This window comes from Cotesia glomerata, unplaced genomic scaffold, assembly GCF_020080835.1.
Source record: "Cotesia glomerata isolate CgM1 unplaced genomic scaffold, MPM_Cglom_v2.3 scaffold_18, whole genome shotgun sequence".
Lineage (NCBI taxonomy): Eukaryota > Metazoa > Arthropoda > Insecta > Hymenoptera > Braconidae > Cotesia > Cotesia glomerata.
Window position 1 is genome coordinate 187,160 of NW_025402219.1, and position 22,613 is coordinate 209,772.

At 38.0% G+C, this 22,613-nt stretch overlaps 2 protein-coding genes across 2 annotated transcripts; both read right to left on the reverse strand.

Annotated features, from left to right (window-relative positions):
* Positions 1-6,502: 6,502 nt before the first annotated feature.
* LOC123273971 lies at positions 6,503-9,488 on the reverse strand. The gene is made up of 2 exons (XM_044741467.1): positions 8,429-9,488; positions 6,503-7,124 (listed from the first exon to the last, which is right to left on the reverse strand). Exons 1-2 carry the CDS (start codon positions 9,423-9,425, stop codon positions 6,571-6,573), a joined length of 1,551 nt encoding a protein of 516 aa, XP_044597402.1. The 5' UTR covers positions 9,426-9,488; the 3' UTR covers positions 6,503-6,570.
* Positions 9,489-15,774: 6,286 nt separating this feature from the next.
* Positions 15,775-17,200, reverse strand: LOC123274002. The gene is made up of 3 exons (XM_044741504.1): positions 16,900-17,200; positions 16,233-16,799; positions 15,775-16,037 (listed from the first exon to the last, which is right to left on the reverse strand). The coding sequence occupies exons 1-3, from the start codon at positions 17,165-17,167 to the stop codon at positions 15,775-15,777; spliced, it is 1,098 nt and encodes a 365-aa protein (XP_044597439.1). The 5' UTR covers positions 17,168-17,200.
* Between the last annotated feature and the right edge of the window lie 5,413 nt (positions 17,201-22,613).

Here is a 22,613-nt window from a genome sequence, read left to right on the forward strand (position 1 = left end):
AAATTGAAAATTTAGAAATATTGGGAAGTTATTGGTTTGACCCCGTTTTTTTAAAAATCGAGTTTTCACCAGATCTCAACGTTTTGAGGTCTTAGAAAGCGTGATGACATCGTGTGTGTGCGTGTGCGTGTGTGAGTGTGTGTGTGTGTGTTTTTTTTTTTTTTTTTTTTTTTTTTATAGAGGAGGTAAAATACATTTACGTATGCCAGGACTAGGTGTTGGTGCCTGGGTATGTCGGACTCAGAAGTCAATATTATTTTGCAACAATACCGACTAAACATCCTTCTCTCTTCTTTCCCCATAGATGTTACAGGGAAGACTGGATCGGGACCGGGTTAGCATTACTTCGATCCAGTCCATGTTGTGTCTCACGACACCTACTTCTTGTTACTACTGGTTTTTAATCCCTTTCTGCGATTTTTTCGTTTAAAAGGCGCTGCGCGTAGGCTGCGACAGCTGACCAGTTTTCTTCTTTTGTGATCATGCAGGTTACCAAGCTCTCAGGGGAGAGCGTTGTGCCTATTGTTTCTTCGGTGCTGATTCTGTGTCCTTCCACCGATCACACTCGAAAAACGTGTGCTCGGCGTTGTCAATTTTGTCTGGGCAGTATTTGCACGTTGGTGAGCTGTGCAAACCCATCTTGAAAAGATAGGCATTGAACTGTCCATGTCCCGTCAATAGCTGGGTCAGGAAGAAGTCCGTGTCCCCGTGCTTTCGAGAAAGCCAGACGTTGATGTTTGGGATCAGACGCGCTGTCCATCTGCCCGTTTCTCCCGATGTCCATCGGTCCTACCACTCTTGCGGCGTTTCCGCCTTTATCCTGGTTCTTGCGTCCTTCATGTTTTCGTCACTATCTTTAGCGTCATAGAGTTTAACTCTCTCGAACGCTAATAGGTCGATGGGCGTGGCTCCTGCATTGACCAATACAGCCGCTTCGGAAACTGTGCGGTAGGCGCAGGCAACCCTGAGAGCGCCTCGCCACTGTACTGCTGCTATCATTCGCCGGTAGGTCTTCTGCTTTAATATGTCTGCCCATATCTCAGCTCCATAAATCAGTACCGAGTGGACTGCTTCTAGAAGAACTCTTCTCTTTTTTGTTCTTGGTCCCATGGTGTTGGTGATAATTCTTGCTAGACTAGACACCATCTTGCTGGCTTTCTGGCATGCATTATCGAGGTGTTCGCAAAAAGATAGTTTCTCGTCTATCATTACCCCCAGATAGCGCAGGGCCCTTGTTGACGATAGTGTTGTTCCTCCCATGTCCACAGCGAATGGTTTTGGGAACCATTTTTGACGAGTCAGAACGACCATCTCGGTTTTGTGCTTGGCGAGTTTCAGGTGGTGTTTATCGAGCCAAGTCTTGACGGCATCAATGGTTTCCCGAACTAGTAGTTCGGCCTCCTCTACGCTGTCTACTATTATCGTGGCCGCGACGTCGTCTGCAAAGCCCGTTAGCTCTACTTGCTTTGGTAACAGAATCTTAAGAAGCTCGTCATAGTCGGCGTTCCATAAATCGGGCCCCATTATTGAGCCTTGCGGCACGCCAGCCGTTATGGCGTATTCTTGTGGTCCTTCTGTAGTTTCCGCTATTAGCTTTCTTTCTTCAAGTTAGTTGTCGATTAGTGCCAAATTCTCTGGCTTTGCGTCAAATTTGTGTTCCAGAGCGTCTAGGATATCTCCCCAATTCGCGCTGTTAAATGCGTTTTTGACATCTAGCGTGAGGAGAATGCATTCTTTACGAGCTTTGAGGCTATGCTTCTCTCGCTGTCCCTACGACTGTCTGGATCGCGCCGACTGTTGAAGTCCTTTCCGGAAGCCATGTTGGTTTGCGGCAAAGCCTCCAGCACGATCGATGTCGTTTCGTAGTCTTCCCTGTATAAGCTTTTCGAGCAATTTTCCAGCAATGTCCAGCATGCAAAGTGGTCTGAACGACGAGGGTGTTATAGGGCCACCTTTGCCTTGATCTAGCAGAACCAATCTCTGCCGCTTCTAGACCGCGGGAAACGTGCCAGTTGCCAAGCATGCGTTGTAGGTGTTCAGGAGTATGTTTGGGTATTCCAGGGCTACAGTCTTGATCACCGATGCTGGGATGCCATCAGGGCCGGGTGCCTTTCCTGTTTTGAGTGACTTGGCCGCGTCTTGTAGTTCCTTAGTTGTAAAGGGTGTTACTTCGCTGTTTTTAGTGTAGTGTTTCTTCTCCCGTGGTGGGTAGTTGGGGAAAGCTCCGCTACAATGCTGTCCATTAAGGCTGGAGACTTCGGCGCCTCTGGTGGAGCCTTTCCAAGTCGTTTGGTGACAATTTGGTAGGCTTTACCCCAGATATCTTTATCAAGGTCGTTACAGATCTCTTGCCACAGTTTCGCTTTGCTTGCTTTGATTGCCCGGTTTAGGTTCTTTTTGTCCTGCTTATATTCGCTCAAATGTAGATCTTGATAGGGGGAGCGTTTCGCAGCTCTCGTTGCTAGCCGACGTAGTCTGTGGCATTTTTTCCGGAATTCTGCTATGTCTGTTGACCACCAGAACGCCGGCCTACGGAAACTCTGATTTTTCAGCCGCGGCATAGAGGCGTCACATGCGGCAGCAATTTCCTTCATCGTATTTAGCACTGCCTTTTCCGTCTCGCTGCAGGTATCCGGAATCGGGTTGTTCTGAAGGATAGACCAGCTTCGTGCAAGTGATGCTTGCAATGCCTCTAGATCAAGCCTCTTGGCATTCCACTTCCGCTTAGAAAGGTCTCGTTGTGGAACCGAAGCAGATGCCAATCCAACGTTGAATGTCACGAACTGGTGATCACTGCCGCTGTATTCTTCGGATACAGTCCAGTCTTCGATCATGTTGGCAGTCCTTGGAGTCGCCAACGAGATGTCGAGGATGGATTCTTGGTACCCTGGTCTTCTAAAGGTCGTGGTGCTCCCGGTGTTCAGCACTATAAGGTCGAGTCTAGCCGCGATGTCAGTGACCTCGTTACCTCTGGTGTCGGAGAAAGCAGCGCCCCACTCAGCCGATTTAGCGTTGAAGTCTCCGGCTACGATGACTTCGCCGTCGAATTTAGTGACCGTATTTTCTATATTCGCCAGTTTCTGTCGGAACGCACTAATGCCTTCGTTAGGTGAGAGATAGACGCTCATGAAGTAGGTTGTGGGGGTTTTAATCCAGACAAAACCTGCTCCACTTCCACTGTTGTTGACGGTAACGTTCTTTGTGTTCACAATCCAAATTGCTGCCATGCCAGTTTCGTCTGCGAACCATGTTTTACCTTCGATGTTTAGATATTGCTCGCAGATAAAGCAGACGTCGATTTTATCTTCAAAGACACGCTGACGCAGCAGGTTTTGCGCCAAGGCGCACCTATTCAGGTTGCCTTGTAGTATGCGTGTCATTTCTGCCTTCTCGTGGTTTCTACAAGTGCTGTGCGGAATGCCTTGCAAGCTTCAGTGCCAGAAATATGGCATAGACCATCCTGGGCATTTTTGTCCGGAGCACAAAAGAAGCATTTTGGCTTCTCCGTGCAGTTTACGGTTTTCTCTACCACATTTGTAGCAGCGCTCGCTTCTGTCTGGTCCCGCACACTGACGTGTTTGGTGTCCAAAACCAAGACATTTAAAACAGCGTGTTACTTTTGCAACTGGGCGTATACGACAGTTCACCCAACCGATCATTATACGGGCCTTGTCAAGGGCCTTAATCGCACTGGTCTCGTCTACTTCGCAGAAAACTGCCCGATTGCCTCGTGGTGTGGGTTTTGTCAAATTTACCCGTTTGACCTCCAGGCTGTCAGTGAATTCACGTTTAAGTGCTTCACGGACTTCGCTCGCGGTAGAGATTTCATCCAAGTCGAGGATCTCGATCGTTGTTGTTGGTGTTAGCGTCTTGACTGTGCCGATGTTTGCAGTGGCTGCCTTTACTGCATCGGTGAAAGCCTTGGTATCTTCGGTCTTTCGAGCCATTTCAAGGAGAATGCCTCCGTGTGTCGTCTTTTTAATAGACTTTATGTCTACGCCCGTCTCGACAGGGCTTACCTTGGCCTTGATTTCCTTGAGGAGATCGGCGTATGTTCGCCCTTCAGCTGGTTGGACAAGCACAGCTTTAGTTCTTGTCTTCTTCCTCCTCAGTTTCTTGGAGCCACCGTTGTTTGGCTGGTTTTGGGCTGTAGCAGATTGAGCCGCTGGCTCCTGTTCTTTCTTTTTCTTGTTTTGCCGAGTCACTTTGGTCCAGGTATCATCCCGGGCTGTCTTTTTCTGTGCTGGCTTGTCAATTTCTGCGGAAGGACTGGGCGTGGACAGCGGCCTCTTCTTGTTGTTGCCCTCTCCCTGCTGTGATAATTTCTTAGGAGTGACCAGAGGTGGCTGTGATTTTTTGCTCAGACTCGGAGATGTTTGAGTCGTTGACGCCGACGTCGTTGGTGATTTTTTGGCCAGCCTGTTCTCAAAATAACTATAAAGATATAAATATATACATATATATACATATATATATATATATATATATATATATATATATATATATATATATATATATATATATATATATATATATTAGGGTGATTTTTTTTTTAACTTTATTTTTTTTTTTCGGTCCCATCGTGAATTCTTGTTGGAAATACCCAAAAAAAAATTCCCTGAAAGTTGGAGCTCTTAATATTAATTAACGTCCTCGACCAAGGCATGTGAATATTTCCCATTGAAAATACACAAAAACTTTGATTTTTAATTTTTGAATTTCTAAAGCTCAGCGGCATTTCATGGGATCACTTTGATCGAAGATGGTTTTTTCTTAAAATTGAACGCTCTACAAAAGTGCCCATTGCCGCAAAGTCGTAACTCACACTGGCGAGGCAGTACGGGCCACTGAACCTGATTTTTTCATAAAATTGGCGTTTTTTCGCATTTATCTCGTAAAAATCAAGAGCTACGAAAAAAATGTAAATAACAAACTTGTAGAGAATTCAATTTCCAACAAAAAAAGTTTTATGGACCAAATCGCTAAGATCAATATTAAGCGAGATATTAAGCCTTGAATATATTTTTTCGTGAAATTTTGGCCGATCATTGATTTAAACTTATTAATATCTTGTTTACTTTCTCTGTTTTTTATATTTTTTCTTCAATATATTTTTTTAAGGCTAGAAAAACAGGATATGATAAGTATCTTACATTATAAAAGCTTATATCTTAAGAATCTTTAATAAATAATGGATTTACGAGTTTCTGCATAAAACTTATGAATTCAATTACACTTAAATAATTTATATATTACTAGACGACCCGGTGAACTTCGTATCACCTACATATATTTGTGAAAAGTATAGTCAAAATTTAATACAAAATTCTTATTTACATTCAATTTTTTATCTTTTTTTGCGGTGCGTAAATATATAAAGATCATGGTTTTCTGATTCACGAACACAGGACGTATAATTTCCCATGCACGAAACAGGTAAACTCCGATTTGATTCCGCAAATTTTCAACGACTGGCCTGGCGATTTATTTATGATCGTCAGTGCGGTTTGATCGTGAGATAGCTCGTCCCACATCTCATTAACTGGCATGACCTTAGTCAGGTCGTCTTCTCCTTGGTATTTTGAAACAACAATAAAAAAGTTCTTACGCGCTGACAAACTGATAATAGATTTTATTAATCGGCTTGAAATTAATAATCAAGTGTTTGAAAAATGCATTCATTTTCAACCGTTACATTTCCGTAATCATAAAATCAATTAATTAGTTATGTGATTAGCAAAAATAACATGTATAAAGTTCTTACAAGGAAACTCTCTCCGGTGTCCCCCTCCGATTTTGATGAAACTGAGATATGTTATTCTCCGTCGAAATCTAAGAGACACGTATTTTTTTTTATCTGCGGAAAAACATTTCTAGGGGGTGAAACTACCCCTCAAAGTTTAGTCTCCAAAGGGGTGTTTTTCAAGTTTCGCATACTTGCAGTTTAAATAATCGAATGGGACCAATTGCATAATTTTCAGGGTGGAAAATCATGAAAAATGCTTTTGGTTTTATAATAAAACAATGGATAGAACAAAAGTTATGAAGGTTGAAAATCACAAAACTTTTATAAAAAAAAAACTATTCGATGGATTTCAATGAAACCAACGGCAATCGGAAGAGGAAAAAAAAGTAGAGAAAACGTCTTTCGGGGTTTTTCCGAAAAATTAAGTTTAGGGGGTGAACATCCCTTAAGCATATCTACATTGACCACCAAGAAAATATCGTTTTTTATATTAATTTTGATATGAATTCATCAATAATAATTTTTTCGTACATTTCTAGCATTTAGAAAATAATAATAATATTATATCTTAATATTTTACTTACTTGTTTACTTCTCATCCCAAACTTTATTTTGTGTATCGGGACATCAAATATTATAAATGTCATGTAATGTGAATCTGTTTTGGAAAAAAAAGAAAAAAGAAAAAATGCTTACAATATATGCTTTACTATAATCAAATTAAATTTAAAAATAATTTACAAATGAATTTTTACAAAAATATTTAATATTTCTGATGTTTATGAAATTTAATACTTAAATTCATCATTTTGTCATATGCAGATCTATTCAATATATGTTTTGCAATCGTGATGTTCATGAAAAAAATGTTGAAAACACAACGACTTTTTGCACCATGAACAGCGGATAATTGCTATATTTTGACAACCAGGAACCTCACAATGAGAATTGCATGATCCGTGAAATGCAAAATCCACAGGATTTTCGAACTCATCTGGTTTTACTTCTGTGTAGCCACTTTTGTACCACGAGTACTTGAATAAATTTATGTACCGAGGAGATGACAATTGGATATGTGTAAGTGATTGTAATTTTATAATGTTATTTCGTAAATGCAAGTTTATGTCCAAATTCATCAAAACTGTACGATCCGAAAAATATCGAACAAAATTTTTCCATACTCGGAATCCAAAAACATCAAGCGGTTGAATTTTCCCAGTTGTACCTTTTGGTAAGATCATTACTTCAGTATCTTTATTTGTTGGTTTAACGCTTTGTACAACTTGAGGACAATGCCCAGTCCATGAGTCAATTAGTAATAAAGATTTTGGGCCCACATTTGGAAAAAACACCCTCTCCAACCAAATTTTGAAATGATCTGAAAATTAAAAAATATGAACTATTTGTATCAACAATAACTTATGCGCAAACCAGAAAAAAAAATTAGGAAAACGGTTGACCCTAAAGGCCATCCCTGCAACTTCCCGCTAATTCCGTTAATACCTGGCCGCTTTTTTGAGCTCTTCGAGCTCAAAAGTACAATCTGTGTGTTGTTTTAAGCTCTCCGAGCTCAAAAAGATACCTTTTCTATGCTTTTGAGCTCTTTGAGCTCAAAAGTCTGATAGAAGTTTCATGGAACACTATTTTTTGAATGTTCATACCGCAATAACTTTTGAATGAATGAACCGATTTTTACGCGGTTGGCGGCATTCTACGTAGTTTTTTAAGCCTTATAAATAATTTCTAAGTTTCAATTGGTCAAACTAGAAATTTCGGAGTAACTCTGAAAAACACTTTTTTCGGTTTTCTTTCGTTCACGCTATCTCTCGAACGAATCAACCGATTTTGACCGGCTTGGTGGCCATCGACGCGTTTTTTTGATGTTAAGAGCTGATTAGTTTTTGGAATCGATCGGTAGAGCTGTTTGAAAGTTATTCCAAAAAATGTCGAAGTTATGTTGAAAAAATCCTTATTTCCAAATATTTCGTCGAGGATATCTCTCGAACTAATAAACCGATTTCCACGTTTTCGGCGGCAATCGACGCGGTTTTTCAACTTCTGAAATTATTCTATATCATCAAAAACGATCCGAGAAGAAATGACGAAGTTATGTGAAAAAAACACTTTTTTCGGTTTTTTTCGGTTTTCTTTCGTTCACGCTATCTCTCGAACGAATCAACCGATTTTGATCGGGTTGACGCCGATCGGCGTGGTTTTTCAAGCTTAAGGGCGGATTAGTTTTTGAAGTTGATCGATAGAGCCGTTTAAAAGATATTCCAAAAAAACTACTTTCAAAAATGATTTTTTTCTTATTTTTTTTAAGATTTTTCAAGATTTCTTAAAATCTATCGGTCCGAATCGGTTCAAATTCTCAGGAAATCTAAGTTCAGCGTAGCCCTTTCGAATGGCACCAACCGCGATGAAATCGGTTCAACCGTTCAAAAGTTATAAGCGAGTCACATAGTCACACACACACACACACACACACACACACACACACATACATACATACAGACATAGTGACAACATCGCGGGGGTAGTCAGGGAAGCTTCCTGTGACCTTCAAACGTCGAGATCTGATGAAAACTCGATTTTTGCCAAACGGGGTAAAAACAATAACTTCCCGATTTTTGAAAATCTGAGATTTTTAGCGGGAAATTAAAAATAAAGAATAATTCGTACCTGATGTAAGTTTTCCTGATTTTGATGCTTCTATGTATACATTATGAGGTCTAAAAAGTGTTGTTTCAACTATTGGTCCAAATTTACCACTTGGTTCTTTTAGAACCAAAAAAAGTGGGGATAAAAGCTTTCCATCAGCGGATACAGTTGGTTGAACTGTGTAACTATGAGTAGTAGAAGTAACAGATTGTACAAGACATTCTACTTGCTTCTCTCCTTCAACAGCTAAAGTTCGACCGGAATGCATTTCCAACTGAAAACCACTTTGATCTGAATTATATACGTTTGCTAATTCATAAATTTTAATTTTTTGTTTTACATTATTGACGAATTCCTCAGCTTGCTGTTTTAATGATTTACTATCTTCAATGGTTTTGGACGTGATAAACTTATTTATTTTTCTTGATACGATGCGATGTGCTCTTTTGAATGACGCCATCCACTTTGTTGATGCATTAAAACGGAAATCTTCCGCACCAATTTCTTTTTGAGCTTGTAAGGCCCATCTTTTCATGTCACAATTATGTACGATTAAACCTGCATCTATAGCTGCTTTGAAATTTTGTAATGTATATTCACAAATTCTTGCTAATTTTTCCTTATAAGTCCCTCCCTGATTTAAAGTATGAGCCCATCTTCGTAACTGTCGCACAGATTGTACCTTTCTAAATTTTTGTCTAACACTGTCTAAACTTAAATTTCTTTTTTTGCCACTACGCCAGTACTCGATGGCTTTCAATTTATATTCATAAGATAAATCTTCAACATCCTTAGTGCATTCGTCGATAGGTGTTTCTTGATCAACTAGTGCATTTGCCCACTCTTTATCTTCCACGACTTCCATCGTCCAATCTTTATACGGTTCTTGGAAATGCAAAGAACTTTCTTCGACCATTTCGACTCCGGAGTATTCGTTCATAGCATTGAGTAAAATATTTTCAAAACTTTCTTTGATTTGTATTTCTTCGTCATTTACTGGCGATTCTGGAATGTTCATGACTTGAAATGTTGTTAAGAGTAGTCTTATAACATTTATAGGATTGACTTTTATTTTGCTCTATGTACTAAAATAAAGATTTTCGTACAATTTTAAATTATTCACTTATTAAAAAAAAAAAAAAAAACACGATTATAATATTGAATTATAAAAGATGAAGCACATCGCAGTAACTAAACTAATCTCGAATACATTTATTTATACTATGTTGTTTTTCACATTACTGACTCATATATACTAAAAATATAATTATCTCTTTTTTTGTATGAGATAACGATGAATGATTATTATGATTATAATAAATCATTATAAGCATTTTTTCTTTTTTTTTTTTTCCAAAGCAGATTCACATTAAATGACATTTGTAATATTTGATGTCCCGATACACAAAATAAAGTTTGGGATGCGAAGTAAACAAGTAAGTAAAATATTAAGATATAATATTATTATTATTTTCTAAATGCTAGAAATGTACGAAAAATTATTATTGATGAATTCATATCAAAATTAATATAAAAAACGATATTTTCTTGGTGGTCGCCGTAGATATGATTAAGGGATGTTCACCCCCTAAACTTAATTTTTCGGAAAAACCCCGAAAGACGTATTCTCTACTTTTTTTTCCTCTTTCGATTGCCGTTGGTTTCGTTGAAATCCATCGAATAGTTTTTTTTTTATAAAAGTTTTGTGATTTTCAACCCTCATAACTTTTGTTCTATCCATTGTTTTATTATAAAACCAAAAGCATTTTTCATGATTTTCCACCCTGAAAATTATGCAGTTGGTCCCATTCGATTATTTAAACTGCAAGTATGCGAAACTTGAAAAACACCCCTTTGGAGGCTAACTTTTGAGAGGTAGTTTCACCCCCTAGAAATGTTTTTCCGCAGATAAAAAAAAATATGTGTCTCTTAGATTTCGACGGAGAATAACATATCTCAGTTTCATCAAAATCGGAGGGGGACACCGGAGAGAGTTTCCTTGTTAGTCTGTTGACTGAATAACTACATGTCATGTTAAGTTTTGAAAACCTTACAATGACTTTTTCCCCGCTGCCAAAGAGATGATTGTTGTAAGGAAGTTTTTATTAAATGTTATTGAAGTTTAATAGATATGTCTTTAATAAGGTTGGCAATAGCCTAATCGGCTCGGTACCTGCATTTCGAAAGAGTGGGACCAGGGTTCGATTCCGGCGCGCATCAATATTTTTCAATGATTATAAACTAAGAATATGTGCGTTTCATTGCCAGCCTCTGTACCGGTCGGGTTTTCTGTGGTTGTCCCGTATAGTTATGGAGGTAAAATGTCATTATAGAAGTACCTCCATACTATTTAAGACCGTAATGCAAATGCAGGTAATGATTATAACGCGTAAGTCGGCCACAGTCGCAGCACATGTGTGTCGGGCATGAAAGAAAAAATCCCGACATGCAGGGGGGTGGGGACGAAAAAAGTGGTTGAGAGTTATAATGACGGGGTTGAGAGATTATATTGCGGAGAAAAAAGTGGAGAGACTGTAACAGGGAAAATCGAACTTCCCGGGGTCATTATCGACCACTTAATTAACGCACGGTAGGTCAGGGCTTTCCCTTACCTTTCGATTTTTGACAAGTAGTTTCGACTTGTCACCGGGCGTGCTAATCGAAAGTCCCCACTACAGTCCCCGGAAAATGAAGCGCGGGAGCGAAGATAGGAAAGTTGGAGAGCACGAGGAGAGGTTATAAAAACGCCGGGTGTTGTGTCAAGACTCTCTTTCTTCCGGCAAATTTTTGCGAGTACGTTGGGTAACTGTGTTCCAGCGTGGGATATTTTTCTGAGACAAGTAAGTAGTTGATTTCTTAAGGCTTCACGAATGGAAGCGATTAATTTTTATTGTCTGGTATTTTGTTAAAAATTACTTGTCGTTAGGCCATTTGGCTGACGATCTTCGTCTTATTCGAAATATTTATTTACTGGAATTTCTAGGATAAATTGATCGAGGATAAGATTGGGGAGCTGGGTGTAATTTGGAGATACGAGTTTCTGGAGCCTTGGAAGTCAGTAGGCACAGTGGAGCTGATCCCGTCATTTTCTTTCTACTGGGAAAAGATTTCATCGCTGGAGTACCGGTTTCAGTTGTCAGGTATTCTGAGTTATTTTAGGCCAAATTAATTAATAATTTAATTAAGAGGCCAAAATAATTAAATTTAATTTCTTGAGCGGTCATCTTTGTATTAGCAAATTCGTACTTTAGTTTCTATCGTCAAGGTCAAGTAGTTAGTTTTGTCGCTAGACTTTTATATTTAATAGATAAATTGTTAATTTATTGGTAAACAATTTATTAGTAATTTATTATAGGCCTGTTGGCTATGATAAATTAATTTTAGTTAAGAATTTTCGAGACAGAAATTAATTAAGAAATATCGCCTAGAATTTATTTAAGGAGAATTAAGAATTGAAATTAAGTTAGTGAAGGTCATTCTATAATGCTCCACGGTGGTAATTTTGTTGAGACGTTTTAGAATTTCAGAGTTGAATTTAAGAAATTGTGTTAAATTAGATTTAGGCCGGTGGGCTAAATTTAATTAATTTAGTTAATTTAGCGAATGTATTTATTGAGAAATTTAGTGAATTTAGAAAATTGATTACCGAACTTGTTAAGAAAATTTTGTAGTGAACTTTGGTAAAGATTATTTAGTGGAGATCAAGAAATGAAATAAATCAGTGGGTTTAGTAGAATAAATTGATTGATAACTTTAGTAGAAAATTTAGTGAGTTGGAAATGAATTTAGTTAAGAAGATGTATTAATGAATTTAATGAATTAAAATCGAAGGTCAGAATTTTGTGTTAAGAAATTGTTAGGCGTAATTTTGGAATTTTGGAAAATACGAAATATTGAGAAGTTTTATTGGGTAAAAAAATGTTGTTTGTTATTCCGTCAGTTCGACGAGGGTTAAGGAATTAAGAATCTAGATGCGTAATGGTCTATGATTAAATTTAGAAATTAGGAATCTAGATGCGTAATGGTCTATGATTGAGTTAGGAAATTAAGGATAGATGCGTAATGGTCTATGTGGAGTTAAGAAATTAAGAAGATAGATGCGTAATGATCTATAGTTGAAAGAATTTAAGGATATTTAGTTGTAAGTTTTGGCAAGTGCCTGCGTAGGTGAGAGGTCCTCACAATTAAGTAATTGATAGGTTAATTTAAGGGGTAATATTATTAAGGAATTTTGTTAAAATAAAATTGTTTACATTGAATAAATAATTAAATTGTTAATAATTGTTTCTCAGTATTAATTTTTCAGCCTTTCTCAACTTCTCACGACCCGATCTTTCCTTCTCATGCTCCCCGGTTTCTGGGACACTGAGTATAAAATCCCAGTGGCGCCCTTTTCAAAGAGGAAAGGGGTGACCAATTGGACAGGGCTAACCACCCCGTTACAAGACAATAATTCCCCACCCTCCCTTGTAAAACACTCTACAGTGATACAAGTAAAACCATCCTCAATTATAACCTCAATAGATATGTCCTTAATTTCATGTCTCAAAAAGTCCTAGTTTATGAACAAAAATATTTTTTACATTCTACTCACCACTCTGACACAACCTACATATCAATTGAATTATCACGAAATTCGTTTTTGGTTGAAATCTAATCATTGACTAAGAAAAATATTTAAATCGGTTGACCTTGAAGGCTATCCCTGTAATTTCCTGTATCTCTTGAGATTCTTTAAATTTTATATCTGTAGGAACTGTATTTGAAGAATATGAATTTTTTGACAATTATCACTTCCGCACTCCTATGCGGGGAAAGAATTTCGTAAGATCCTATTCGAGATGATGTCTACATTGTAAATAAAAGATTCCAACAAAACTTTGAGTCCATAAAAACTATCGATTGGAAATGAGAAATTTTCATGGCTAACGCCCCCGCAATCCCTTTTGAGGTTGGAATTTGATAAAATCTACTCTTAGCTGAACTTAACATCATACACGAAGATTCCTATTAAATTTGGAGTCTGTAGAAGTTACAGTCTGAAAATGAAAACTTAACATTCTAACACCCACCCCCGTAATCCTTATTGGGGGTGGGTTGTAAAATCCGCTCTTAGATCATTTCCGCATCACATATGGAAGACTCCACCTAAATTTTCCGTCTGTAGGATCTACAATTTGAAAGTTAAATCCACCCCCGCAACCCTCTGTGGAGCGAGCTATCGTAAAATTCGTTCATAGATTATTTTTATATCTCTTACAAAAGATTCCTACCAAATTTGGGAACTATAGGAGCTATAGTTCAAAAACGGGAATAATTCATTGTTAATGCCCCCGCAATCCCCTTTGAGGGTAGATTTTTTAAAAATTTTTTTACATACAAACCTTCTCCTTACAATTCTGAAGATAACGAAAAAAAATTTAGCTCAATCGGTCCAGCCGTTCTCAAGTGATGCGTGGACATACATGCGGCATTTTATTTTTATTTATATAGATTAACAGTTTATTAAATTATAATAGTTCGAATTATATTAACAACAATAAGTATTTAAGAAAAATAAAAACAACAATACCAATTAATTATTATTGAAAGCAGAAAAATGAATTGTTAGATTAATTCATTGTCAATATATTGTGATTTTTTACACGATGTGTATTGAGATCGATGGTGCTGAACAGTTTGAAAAATTCTTTGTCTTTCATCTTCGTTATAAGTCAATACTTCATTAAAACTTTCGGCTAGCGCTACTCCTCTTTCCGCAGTATCGTTTACTACTTTTAACTTTTTGAATGTATCATAACATCGTTTATACTCAAGATTTGATTCCCACAAACTTGGATCTGTATGCAAAAATTCATAGGGGAGCTCAAATTGCTCAAAAATAAACAACGAGTTTGGATTAACAAAATCGCTTATGTTTCTCTCAGATAACGACGTTATTTCTTCATAAGCGACTGATAAACGTTTATTAGGCTTTTTGACAGCTACCTGGGAATTTATTTTTTGTACGATCTTTACTTTTTCTTCTACTGACACAGTTTCATCAAAAAGAGCTAAACAAGCAAGATTTTCGTGTAAGTACCACAAATGCCGAGACAATTTATCGAGTGCTGCATTTGCAATTTCTGGATGTATTTTTCTGTAGTCAATAAGATCTTTTACTAATTGCAAATCCGAGTTTGGAGCATTTATTGCATTAGGAGCAGTAAACCATATTTTTACATAAAATATTACGATGAAAACACATATTTTCTGCAAAATTTTTTTTTCGTTTCCTCCTATTTTAAACTGGTTTCTAAACATATATATTTTCAAGCAATAGAGAGCTTTCGATAACCACCGTGCGTGATGAAAAGCACCAGGTGCTTTAAATTCGGCTCTATGACTTTTGATACCACCCAAAAAGATACAGCTCAGCTCCAAAAACTCCTTGTAATCATTTCTCGGATGATGATTTTAACAAAAAATAAGAAAAATTTAATAATTGCGGTCATAAAAGAAGATATTTTCAGAATTTTAAAGTAAAAAATATTATTTAAAAAGGCAAAATTTATAAAACTAAATCACTTAAAAATTCGAGTTATATCGAAGTATGCAAAATAACTACACTGATAAAAGGATTTATTTACTATTAATAATTTGATTTATTTGAAGATAATAATTTAATTTAATAAATATTTTTTAACATTAAATAAATATTTATTAGGGAGAAAAGTACATTTAATAATATTTAATAAATATTTATTAATAGATAACAAATATTTATTAACAGTTAATAAATACTTGGTTGAGTGAATTTGTTTGGCTTGCAATGTCATATGATATGAAGGTTGCTTATAAACAAAAATCATCCTTATAAATTATTTGCATTAATTATATTACATTATAATAACATTCATTGTAAACTACCAAATTCTATCACAGCTCATAATTATTTTTTATATTTTTACATATTAAAAACGTTAATTTTTTAAGTGAATTGAATTATTATCAATGTATTCCAGTTATAGGGTTATAAAAAGTGTCAAAAGAAAATTGCTATTTTTGCTTTTTATCCTAAATAAATATTTGTTAACAGTTAACAAATATTTATTAACTATTAATAAATTAATAAATATTTATTAACAGTTAATAAATTCTACGTAATGAATACTAATTAACTGTTAATAAATATTTATCAAATCCCATGATGTCAAAATATCATTTATTAACAGTTAATAAAGCTTATTAAATATTAACAAGTCCTTCTATCAGTGTATCAGAAAGATCTAATGACTGTAAAAGAAATTAACTTTATAAATAATAATTCTTTCAATGGTAAAACTATTTATGAATTAATTAATACCTTCAGTTGATTTTCTATGAAGTCAAGAATATCGTCTTTTCTTTGATTTAAAAATAAGTGCAATATCTTTATCCTCTGTGCCGATTTCATACGCAGATTTATCAATTTTTTCCCAATTATCTCTGAGTCTTTTGAAAATTGGTACATTTGGACTATTCGTCACTGGCCAAGCAACTTCTGCAACATTTCGTAACATCAATTCAGAAGTATGATGGCGACAAGCAAGATATAATAAGTCACGGCCAATTTTATCTTCTAATAATGCACATGCGCCATTAAAACAACCTAAAACAAAGAATTAGTTATTGATAAACTGTTATTTAATTATCAGTTATTCAAATTTTTGACTCAGCTTATATTTTAACTCAACATTCGTAAAAATAATTAAAAAAATTAATCAAATTCTTATTTGAAAATTTCTTCCCAAGTCAAAAAACAAATACTGTGATATAAATTCATTCAACCACAACATTAACTTACCGGTATTTGAACTAGTTGTATCAAAGCACATTGCTTTAACATTATCGCTAAGATCCCACTCTATCAGCGTTTCAAAAATGGCTGAAGCATGGCTTTCACCTGTGCCATCAGAGAGAATCGGAGTTTTTATATTTTTATCAGTATTTATTCCGGTGACGTGTATTGATAATCGTTCTGCTTTTGGTTGACCATTTCCCACAGGAAGCATCTTTCCATCCCAGTGCACTACGAGAGAGTCATCAAAAATTTCTTCTTCTTTGATCGTATCGACAATTTCTTCTCTTTTTGAAATACGCGCATTGCGAATAGTGGAGTAACTTAAATTATATTTATCAATCTCAAGTCCTAAACTTTGAATAACAGCAGAAATGATGTACATCGCATTTCTGTTACTAGTTTTAGTTCTATCTAGTGCTAATACTAATTCCGAAGTCAGAATATCAATTTTATTTTTCTTAGGCGCTGGCATTGTATCTTCAAAGTCTGAACAAGTTCGCTTCAATTCACTGGAATTTGATATGGAACTACAGAAACTATTTAAGGACGACTGTTGGGATAATTTCATTCCTGAAATGAAAAATGTTAACAGTGAATTAGTAAACATATTAGCTGAATGTTAAACAAATCAAATATAATTAAACAAAACTATTATAATATTAGAACTAACCAATTTCCTCATTATTGGGAGTTTCTACTTCCATCGCAGACAGATTTCCAGAAGTTTCTTCTGGTATAACGTCAATTGCTGGTAGATGGATATTTCTATTTCCTTTACGACAATCTGTCAAAAATTGCTGCAAATTTTTCGATAAATTTTTTAGTGCAGCACAATTTGCAATGTCAAATAATTTATCAAGACGTTTGCTAAACTGTTCCACATTTGTTCGTTGTCTTTTCGATGTCTTTGCACGACTTCGATGATTCTTCAGTTTCATGTAGTCACTGTGAATTTTTTCCAATTTTTTAATACTGTGGTCGAGAAGTTGGAATCAAAAGATTAGCCCAAATAGCATTCGTATCACTGATCACACTACTAGCACTTGCTCGTGTACTTAATTTTAAGGATTGATGTTTGTACATAAAGAGATTCAATACATCCCTACACGAAGGTAACTTAATATTATTAATATTATGAATTTCAAATCCAATTAAATAATTATAAACTCTATTTCCGATTTGTTCAGACATCTTTGACAAGAATAAAAATGATAGAAAAATGTAACGCAACGTAAAGCATACAAATGCGACGCGAGTACATTCAGTGTTCACTGAGCTTTGTTCTCGATATTTGCGGCATTAGTATCACACAATAAAGAACAAAGAAAGCGCTGCAATTAGGCGGGCGATTTATTAAACTAATTCAAGGTTACGTAAAAGAGGGGATTTTTGGAGAGGAGAGAGGCTTTCGATTTGCGGACAATGACTGAGCTTTCGCTGGTCGCGTACTTTTTGTCAAATGTTGTTGATCAACTGGTGGGGGAATCACCGCGATGTTAGTTACATCGCAACGTTGCCATTAGATTATTACGTACCTACTGACGGAGAAGAAACAAAGAGAAAAGAGTTTGATTAAATGTTTATTATCATTTGAGGTTAAATATTGTAGATTATTAATTTTGCTTTAGTTTTCTAGGCTTAAAAAAATATATTGAAGAAAAAATATAAAAAACAGAGAAAGTAAACAAAATATTAATAAGTTTAAATCAATGATCGGCCAAAATTTCACGAAAAAATATATTCAAGGCTTAATATCTCGCTTAATATTGATCTTAGCGATTTGGTTTATAGGACTTTTTTTGTTGGAAATTAAATTCTCTACAAGTTTGTCATTTACATTTTTTCCGTAGCTCTTGATATTTACGAGATAAATGCGAAAAAACGCCAATTTTATGAAAAAATCAGGTTCAGTGGCCCGTACTGCCTCGCCAGTGTGAGTTACGACTTTGCGGCAATGGGCACTTTTGTAGAGCGTTCAATTCTAAGAAAAAACCATCTTCGATCAAAGTGATCCCATGAAATGCCGCTGAGCTTTAGAAATTCAAAAATTAAAAATCAAAGTTTTTGTGTATTTTCAATGGGAAATATTCACATGCCTTGGTCGAGGACGTTAATTAATATTAAGAGCTCAAACTTTCAGGGAATTGGGTATTTCCAACAAGAATTCACGATGGGACCGAAAAAAATAAAGTAAAAAATCACCCTAATATATATATATATATATATATATATATATATATATATATATATATATATATATATATATATATATATATATATATATACATATAGACACAGTGACGAAATCCGAGATCTTGACGATACCACAACCAAGGAGGATATTCAGGCCGCCTTGCGAACGGTAATCGGAGAAACCTGCGAGATACCACTAGGGACAATTAAGATTCGTAAGGCCTACAGAGGTACTCAGACAGCTGTTGTGACACTAGCAGCAGCTGCAGCGCGGAAGATATTGGCAGAAAGCGGTAAAGTCCGGATCGGCTGGGCCAACTGCCGAATCAGAGCTACGAGGAGACCAATCCAATGTTTCAAGTGCTGGCACTTTGGACACCATGGATCCCAGTGCAAGAGCAATGTGGATCGGTCTAAGCTATGTATTAGGTGCGGACAAGAGGGACACAAGATTGCTGAATGCAAAAACCCAGCGAAATGTGTATTATGCGCGGACCAAAGTGCGAACGCGGCCCATCATGCCGGCGCATCCAGGTGCCCAGTATTTAAAGAGGCACTCCAGAAGATAACAAACAAACAGACATGAAGATATTGCAGCTAAACCTAAACCATTGCGAAGCTGCACATGATCTGCTTATGCAAACAGCAAGAGAACTAGAGTTAGACTTAGTAATGATAGCAGAGCCATACAGACACCTGAATACCCAGCCTTGGGAATCTGACAGCACCGCCAAGGCTGTCATCTGGTCCTGTGGTAAGCATCCCTTCCAGAGGATAGTTAACAATGATAATGCCGGCTTTGTAGCAGCAACAGTTAACGGCATCCGTTTCTACAGCTGTTATGCACCACCTAGCCTATCTATTGTTGAATTCACTGAATTCTTGGACAAACTGACCGAGGACGCCAAGCAACATTATCCATTCGCGATTGCCGGTGACTTCAACTCCTGGGCAGTAGACTGGGGCAGCAAGCAGACCAATGCGCGAGGAAAAGCACTACTAGAAGCTTTTACTACACTAGATGTAGTCCAGCTCAACAGTGGTGATACGCCAACCTATACTAAAGGAGAAGCAAGCTCTATTGTAGATCTCACTTTCGTCAGCAGCAGCCTCATCAGTGGGAAATACGACTGGAAGGTGATGGATATCTACACAGCCAGTGACCACAAGGCAATTCTCTGGGAAATATCACATGACCGGAATACAAGAAGACCAATCAAGTCACTCAATACCATTGGATGGAAACGTCTTTTAAAACAAGCACATTGGTAATAGCCCTGAATAGTGAACCGATTACTACTGGATCCGCAGAAGAAATGACCAAGGACCTGATGAAAAGAGTTGTCGAACTCGAATCCGAAGCGAATCGAACCCGAACCGACCCGAATTTCGAACCTTTCGACCCAAAACGAACCCGAACTGAATCGAACTCGAATCCGAACCGAATCGAACCCGAACCGACCCGACCTGTGACGCAAGTATGGTCCAGAAACGCAGCATAAGCCAATGCCCGGTAGTACACTGGTGGAACGACCACATTAGCGTTCTTCGGAAAGAGTGTCTAAAGAAAAGAAGAATATCCCAGCGTGGCTATCGACGACCTAATTCTGCGGAGCTGGTCGCAGAGTACAAAAAAGCCCGTCGATCATTGAACAAAGCCATCAAGGATAGTAAGAGGCAATGCTGGAAAGAGCTCATCAACGAGGTGGACAAAGACCTGTGGGGTAGACCGTACAAGGTGGTCATGACTCATCTAAAAGTCAAACAAATGCCGGCACCCACATGCCCACAACTTCAGTAGAGAATCGTTACCGCGCTGTTTCCGCAGCAACGCGAGCTTCATTACCAGTTAGCTCAAGGCGAACTGGAGGACATTTCACCTGTCATGGAAGAAGAACTGACGGAGGCTTGCAAACGCGTAGGGAATAATAAAGCATCAGGATTAGATGGAATCCCTAATATTGCCTTAAAAACAGCTATAAAGGCAGCACCGGCATTATTCCTGGATGTTTACACCACCTGCCTCAAAGAAGGGATTTTTCCTCGAAAGTGGAAACAGCAACGGTTAGTGCTGCTTCCTAAAGGGAAAAAGCCACCGGATGAACCGTCATCTTACCGCCCACTTTGCATGCTAGATACAGCGGGTAAGATATTTGAACGCATAATTCACCAGAGAATTGAAGCAGTAGTCGACCCACTCCTGGCAGACAATCAGTATGTATTTCGGAAAGGACGATCAACCCTGGACGCAATCAAACTAGTTGTTAATACGGCCAAGGAAGCAATCGCAGGAACCAGATGGAAGGGTGGAATGAAGAAGTATTGCCTGGTGGCGACTCTAGACATCAGAAACGCCTTCAACTCCGCCAATTGGGAATGCATCATGCAGGCCCTCCAAGAGAAGAATGTACCAGAATACCTTCTTAAGATCGTAGCAAGCTACTTTGAAAACAGGGTCCTGAAGTATGACACGAAGAACGGTCCAAGGGAGTATGCTATTTCTGGAGGTGTACCACAAGGTTCAGTTCTAGGCCCGCTCCTGTGGAATATTATGTATGACGGCCTATTAAGACTAACTCTGCCAAGAAACGTCAAACTCGTAGCATATGCAGACGACGTAGCCGTAGTGATCGTTGCCAAACATCTTGACGAGATAAACCATGTGTTCGATCTCACTTTCGAGCGCGTTAACCGGTGGATGGACGCAGTGAACCTGCAACTGGCGCAACACAAAACTGAGGCAGTGCTTATTACCAGCAGGAAAGTGGTAGAGACAATTAAGCTGAAAGTCGCCGAACAAGAAATCACATCACAACCTTATATTCGATATTTAGGAGTGATGCTTGATGCCCGACTCAACTTTAAGCAGCAGGTAGAACACGTCAGTGCCAAGGCGTCAGCAGTGGAAACAAGTCTAGCACGACTGATGCCGAACATCGGAGGGCCAAAGCAGAGCAGAAGGGTACTGTTATCATCTGTAGTCACATCGGTGCTTACATATGGTATATCTATTTGGACCAACGCTCTCGAGATGCAAGAATCATGGAGGAAGGCTGGACCAGTATATCGACGGTGTGCCTTAAGAGTCACCAGCGCCTTCCGCACAATATCCGAGGAAGCAGTGTGCGTTATTTCCGGAACTCTGCCTCTCAGAGTCCTCGCTGAGGAAAGACGGAACCTTTATCATCGTAAAAGGTCAACTACACTAAGCGCTGAAGAGCTCAGAACTGAAGAACGGCAAAACAGCTTCGACCGATGGCAGCTCCAGTGGGACGCTGCAGAAAAAGGAAGATGGATGTATCGTCTTATACCGAGGATCGACGACTGGCTGAACCGGAGTCATGGAGAGGTTAACTACTACCTTACGCAGATGTTGTCAGGACACGGCTGCTTCCGAGCCTATCTTCACCGCTTTAAGCACGACGATTCTCCGGAGTGCCCATCCTGCCCAGGTGTCGCTGAAGACGTGGAGCACGTGATCTTTGCATGTCCTCGTTTTAACCAACAGCGCGATGAATTAGAGAAGATTCTAAAAAGAGAATTCAACCGGAGACAATAGTAGAAGAAATGCTGTCATCAGAAGCTGTCTGGAACGCCACGAGCACCTTTGCCACTGAAGTGCTTACAGAGTTGCGGTCCATCGAGAGAAAAAGAGCAGAAAACAGAAACTAGAAGGGAGATAGAAATAAAAACATCTTAGCCACCAGAAGGAAGAGCGGCAGCTAATTCCTCCCTCCGCGAAGAAATGCCTTACGGCGGTACCATGGGGGATCAGAGGATAGAAGAGAAAGGGGTTTAGGGTTTAGTGGGTAGGGGCATTAGTGTCGAGTTAGTATGACGCTGCGTCGAGTCGCCACATATCCAGGCCAAACAGCTATGCCTAGAATCCGTAAAAAGGATTCCCCACCCTACAAAAAACACACACACACACACACACACACACACACACACACACACACACACACACACACACACACACACACACACACACACACACACACACACACACACACACACACACACACACACACACACACACACACACACACACATATATATATATATATATATACATATAGACACAGTGACAACATCGCGAGGGTAGTCAGGGAAGCTTCCTATGACCTTAAAACGTCGAGATCTGATGAAAACTCGATTTTTTCAAAACAGGGTGAAAACAATAACTTCCTA